The sequence below is a fragment of the Nelumbo lutea genome, chromosome 5, assembly GCF_056320005.1.
Source record: "Nelumbo lutea isolate HS-2025 chromosome 5, American lotus-T2T, whole genome shotgun sequence".
NCBI classification, from domain to species: Eukaryota; Viridiplantae; Streptophyta; class Magnoliopsida; order Proteales; family Nelumbonaceae; genus Nelumbo; species Nelumbo lutea.
This window is the reverse complement of record NC_142688.1, coordinates 83311545-83317544: the sequence shown is the minus strand read 5'-3', so window position 1 is coordinate 83317544 and position 6000 is coordinate 83311545. Positions and strand designations below refer to the sequence as shown.

The 6000-nt window shown below is 40.0% G+C and overlaps 1 protein-coding gene across 1 annotated transcript; it reads right to left on the bottom strand.

Annotated features, from left to right (window-relative positions):
• LOC148853154 (N2,N2-dimethylguanosine tRNA methyltransferase) lies at positions 1–5927 on the bottom strand. Its single transcript, XM_088942971.1, has 6 exons — positions 5037–5927; positions 3099–3299; positions 2916–3015; positions 952–1152; positions 756–818; positions 1–633 (listed from the first exon to the last, which is right to left on the bottom strand). The coding sequence occupies exons 1-6, from the start codon at positions 5702–5704 to the stop codon at positions 529–531; spliced, it is 1338 nt and encodes a 445-aa protein (XP_088799097.1). The 5' UTR covers positions 5705–5927; the 3' UTR covers positions 1–528.
• Positions 5928–6000: the final 73 nt, after the last annotated feature.

The window sequence follows — 6000 nt, the reverse complement described above, 5'->3', positions numbered from 1 at the left end:
TAAGAAACTGAATAAAAAATCTATTTGCTATACCTTTCTCTTCTACATCACTGATTCACTGTGAACCTTGTGTGTTCTTTTTGATGCAACTGGAAAAGAAAATATATGCAGTAGCACTATTTTTTCTAAACCAAGCACGTTTGATACAACACCTACAGAATATGTCAGCACTTTTTCGTTTTTCCATTTTTATAACCTAAGCTGTTTAAAGCTCAGTAGTGAAATAAACATTGAAACCTTGAAAGATCTGGGTTATAACTCTAATTTCTTCGATTCCATACATTCACCTCTTCACTTGTTTTGGAAAATGGGCACTTCTAGTTTCCAAGTGATTTCTTTGGAGCGTCCAGTGCTCAACCTTTTCATCATCAGAGCTGGGTGATCCTCTAGCTGCAGAATGTTGTCACTGGGTTCATGGTACAAATTCTGTGACTGATGACAGAGCAAACAATGTTTTTGACAGCCCACACAGGTTAGCAAGAAAAAGTTCTTGCCTTAAGGAACATAAGATTCCCTACTCATAACCATTTAGCTGAGTTGGAGCTCCCTTGCTATTTGAATGCACACTGTCATTGGGCAATTTGTCTTGATTGCATTAGAAGCTATGTGTGACCTGCTAACAGCATATCCCTCCTGCAATAGCAATTAATTTGTTCTAATAATATATTATACCGTAATGCTACCCTAGAACATAACTCGACAATTCAAAGTAACCAAAATTCTGGTATTTCACAATGTATTAGATAAGGAAACACCTTTCGCAAGGAGGTAATCATGGTCCTTAGGGATGGGGAATTTATCTTGGCACGCTTTGCTATCTGCAACATTATGAGAATGGGAAGGACGTTAAGGAATTCAAATTATTCACAAGAGGATATTCCAACCACTATGCACCAAAAGATTATTTTCAATTTTCATTAAAAAAACTTAATACTAGAACTGCATAAATACCTCATCAAGTTTGATGTATCCAAATGGCAACACAGGGTCACTTTCATCAATCATATGGTTCAGAAGCTTTGCCAAATCCGTGGCTTTGCCAGCACCTGTCCATCTCCACTGTTCAGCTAAGTTCAACATTTCAGTTACAAAGGTAGCACTATGAAGAGGTCCAGTCCAAAGGGGGCCTGACACAACCACGGATCGTGAAACCTGAAAATGTGTAATGGCAACGCAGGTAATTATCAGAAAATAAATATTGTAAGAGGGCTTGTTTACAGGTGGCATATTAGAAGATTCAGTTCCACATGTATCTTGAGCCACATCTCTTTTTTCAATTACTCTCCTTTCTTTAATTTGCAGGAGGTCAAACTAAGGTTGCTGTTCAAGTTAATGAAGTTATTTCATCGTAATTTGACCTAGCAAGAGCAGAATCAAGCTCAGCTGAACTAAACTAAGTGTGCTTTCTTATCACAGAATATACAACTGTAAAGAAAAAAGGGAAGATTGGTCTCAATTATGTATGCCCAACTTTGATCGATCTTAATTGATCCCTTGCTACTGCCCAGAGGACAGGATTCAAACCCATGATATTTTGTACCCAAAGCAAAGGCGTTACCATAACTAAGGTAATGTAAACTGCACGATGTCTCAGTGACACCAAAGTCCACATGATGCAACAGAATTTCATATGACCACCTAGCCAAGCAACATGAAACATCCAAAGGCTTAAAACTGGAATATTTCATTGAAAAAAAAATCTGAGATGTGTATGATGTAACACCACAAAAATTGTCAACCTTAACTTTAGAAACTTTGAAATGTAGGAATATGTTATGTGCCTTAGGAGAATTCATCTTAAAAGCTATCTATTGGAGGGAGAGAACCCAAGCACATATATATCCCATAACAGCATCCCATACTACCGATGTGGGATACCTCACATTAGCATCCCATACTACCGATGTGGGATACCTCACATTAGCATCCCATACTACCGATGTGGGATACCTCACATTAGCATCCCATACTACCAACATGGGATAAATGGATCGTAACATTTAACCATGCTCCACAGTCCTGACACCCACGCAGACTGGCTTTGCACTAGTCCACTTAGTCCCGGCTGAACACTGCAATACCGATGTCACCACATGTGCCGCACGATTGCAACTAGGAGGCATAGTGTAGGCTGTGCCGCACGATTGCAACTAGGAGGCATAGTGTAGGCTCTGATACCATTTGTTATGTGCCTTAGGAGAACTCACCCCTAAAAACTAGCTATTAAAGGGAGGTAACCCAAGCACATATATATCCCACAACAGTATCCCATACTACCGATGTGGGGTACCTCACATTAGCATCCCATACTATCAACATGGGACAAATAAATCGTAACATTCCACCACGTTCCGCAGTCCTGACACCCACACAGGCTGGCTTTGCACTAGTCCACCTAGTCCCAGCCGAACACTGCAATACCAACGTCACCACCTACACTGTAACAAATGGTATCAAAGCCTACACTATGCCTCCCAGTTGCAATCGTGCAGCGCAGGTGGTGACGTCGGTATTGCAATGTTTGCTCGGGACTGGGTGGACTAGTGCAAAGCCAGCCTACGTGGGCGTTGGGACTGCAGAGCATGGTGGAATGTTACGATTCATTTGTTCCATGTTGATAGTATGGGATGCTAATGTGAGGTGTCCCACATCAGTAGTATGGGATGTTGTTGTGGGATATATATGTGCTTGGGTTACCTCCCTCTAACAGCTAGTTTTTAAGAGTGAGTTCTCCTAAGGCACATAACAGAATATAATATCTTGCTTCAAGGGGCATCATAATGCACAATTGGTAATAGTTCAGACTTTTATTTTTCTTTTGATGCTCAAGAAAAGGGAAAGAAACTCTAAATCCCCCCATAACGACTATATTTTGTTCATATTCCTTCGAACATAATGTTCTTTTCAATACAAACCTCTCTGTTATTGCATGGGCAATTTATCTGCCCAAGTTCATCCCAGGAACATGCTTGAGAATTCCCGCACTGAGTGCAGTAGCTGATGAAACCATAATACCTGTCCAGAATAGAAAAGCATCATGCAGCATTGCCTCAAATCCAAGAATGTATTTCTCTTTGTTTATGTAAATATAGCCTCACCTATTTTTAGGAAGCTTCCCACGATTTACTTGGAGCATGACCCTGAAGACAGGTCCATGGTATGAATAGTATGAGAAAAGTGGCGAGACACAGTATCCTAAAACAGCAGCATCCCTTAGGGCCCCACCTATAAGCATCCGCAAACCAATCTCATTCGCATATGGCATAGGGCGAATATAGGCCCCATATGAAGCTAGAGAACTAGAAAACGGAAATAAAGAATTGGTGAATGGCATTGTAGTGTGTATACCAAGTACTGAAATTTTGTAAACCACCCATAAAGAGTTAAGTCAACAAAGTTAGTTAAATTTATCACAAAATAAAGTAAATATGATTGTTATTTACTGCAATTGAGTCCACGTTAGAACCAAGTCAAAGCATCCCTAGCCAGGATCCTAGAATCAATAGTCAATACTGCAGTGTAGATGCCAGTTTTTTAGAGACAGCTGTCTATGCATTGCGTAAGCAATGAGATGATCACCATAATGCGATTTTGTCTCTTAGCACAGGTCATTTGTATCTTTTTTTTACTAAAAGAAAGGGATATTGGAGACACCTTGTATATCTATTTGTAGGGGTGTAAATTGGACTGGCTTTGGTCAAATCCGATCCAGTCCAATGTGAGTCCATTATAAATGGACCAGGTCCAATTCAATCCAATGAATATTCTGGACAACTACAATTCAATGTCTGGACCGTCCAATCTGTTCAAATTTGTTTTGATTTAGATTCATTTCAATTCAAACCCAGTTCATTGACACCTATATTTTTATCTTATATCAATGAACCAGATATTGGCTTAATCCAACCCAATCCAATATGAATTTATTACGGACGAATCAGGTCCATTCCAGTCTAATAAATATTTTGGACCAGATTGGTCCAGTACAGTATGTCGTGTTGGTCCATCCAATCCATCCAAACTGATTTTGGACTGGACGGGTCCAATCCAAAACTAGTCCATTGACACCCTTATCTATTTGGATCTATTTGAAAGGAAGAATGTATGTTTATCTTCTTATTGTCACTAACTTTCAAATCTAATCTGGCATCTAATGCTTGGAGTATTGAATATCCACAACTTATGGAAATTCAGTAAACAATGCATGGTTTTGGTATTATATTTCGCTTGTATGAAAGTACGTGTTTTTTCTCATGCCAACCAATCAGATGATCCTACATCAAAGGGTGGTCCACGTCATATTAACAGTGAAACTAAACTGTCAACAAGAAACAGAGTCCCTGTCAAAGTTGAATTCCAATCTAATCTTAATTTCCCTCTTAACCTGACGTGGATGGTGTTTTTCATCGAATGATGAAACACTCATACAAACATATGGGCGAAAGAAAACTCAGTTTTGATCGTCCATACCCATAGCATTGTTTTTTTTTTTTTTTTTCCGAAGTAGAAACCATGACCAAGCTCATTATGTGGAGTACAGTCTAGAAATGGTATAATGAGGAATGCAAAATAAGTATATAACCCTCATTCAGTCTTAGCTTTCTTTTGCATTTAATGGTCTAGATAAAAGGCTGTCTGTGGTTGTGTACAAGTAGAAAGATCCGATCTCTCTGTGATCATTTTCTTTGAAACAGTAATAGATTAAACACAGTAACATGCTGCTGCTTCAATTTGGAAAAAAAAAATCAATCTAAATGGGAGCTAGAGATCCGGGCATTAAAAAAAATAAAAACAAAGGATTGCAATTGTTGTTTTCCCAATTAACTTTTTTCTCTCTCTTCTTACCTCATTATGAAGATTAACTGCAAAAGATTTTTTTCACAAAAAGAACTTTCATTCAATGCTACCAATTATTTACTTCTGCGGATTAGGAGAAACTGGATTCAAAAAGCTTTACTATACTATCTTTTCTAACAGGGGGGGTGGGGGGGTGGGGAGAGAGAGAGAGAGAGAGAAACAAGTAACTAAAAACCTACTTGTGGGGCCGATGACCGCCTGAAGAAAATCCGTCTGTCGAAGTAATATAAAGCAACCCGTCAATCTTCAAAGAATCATATGCTGACCTGAAGAAAGAAGAATCACTGCCAAAAGAATCAATATCTATAAGGTCGAAGAAATCTCTCTGGAGATAGCACTCCGTCATAACCCGATTCGCATCGAAATGTGTGACCACCCATCTTCGCTCATCCCCCGAAATCCTAGCTTCCCGTGACAAGTTCGACAAGATGGTACTCCTGTAATCTTCATTTGCGTCGTTCGCCCAAACAAAATCAGCTTCAGCTTGAACGAGGTATCGGAGAGACCGAATTCCGCAACCGCACATTGCATCAAGAACTCGAAGACTACCTTTTGATCTCTTGTAGATAGAAGCAGCGAGAACTCCAAGGTCGCGCCCAATTGCGCTCTCATGGCGGAAGAAAGAAGTTCCTGTTTCGAAATCGAGGCCTCGTTCAATTTCGTGATTAGAATTGGAGTCTCCATTGATTTCTCGGAATAGGGTTTGTACTCGATTTGGCAGGAAGCAACGGGGAAGATAGTCTTGTCTAGGGTTAGGGATGCTGGCTAGTGATGGTAAGGACCGGTGAGGAGGAATGGCGGGGGGTGGAAGGGATAGGATTTTGTTATGAAAAAACAGAGATGTCATGGCGGGATGGACTAGGGAGAAAATAGGAAAAATGACACCTTCCGGCTTAATAATTGAATCGATTGATTTCCAAATTCCAGATCACCTCACGGTCCTCACAGTCACAGTCACAGACACACCCGACCCAGAATCTACAGATGGGCAGGAACCGGTTTCTAGTTCTAGGGTTGTAACTTGGGTGGGCCAATTCAATCCATTCTTGAAAAAATAAATAGATTTCCAACGTGACCCACCCAACTTCACGGGTTAGGATGAGAACGTTGGATTGAAAGATTGATTCGGATTAGCTATAGTTG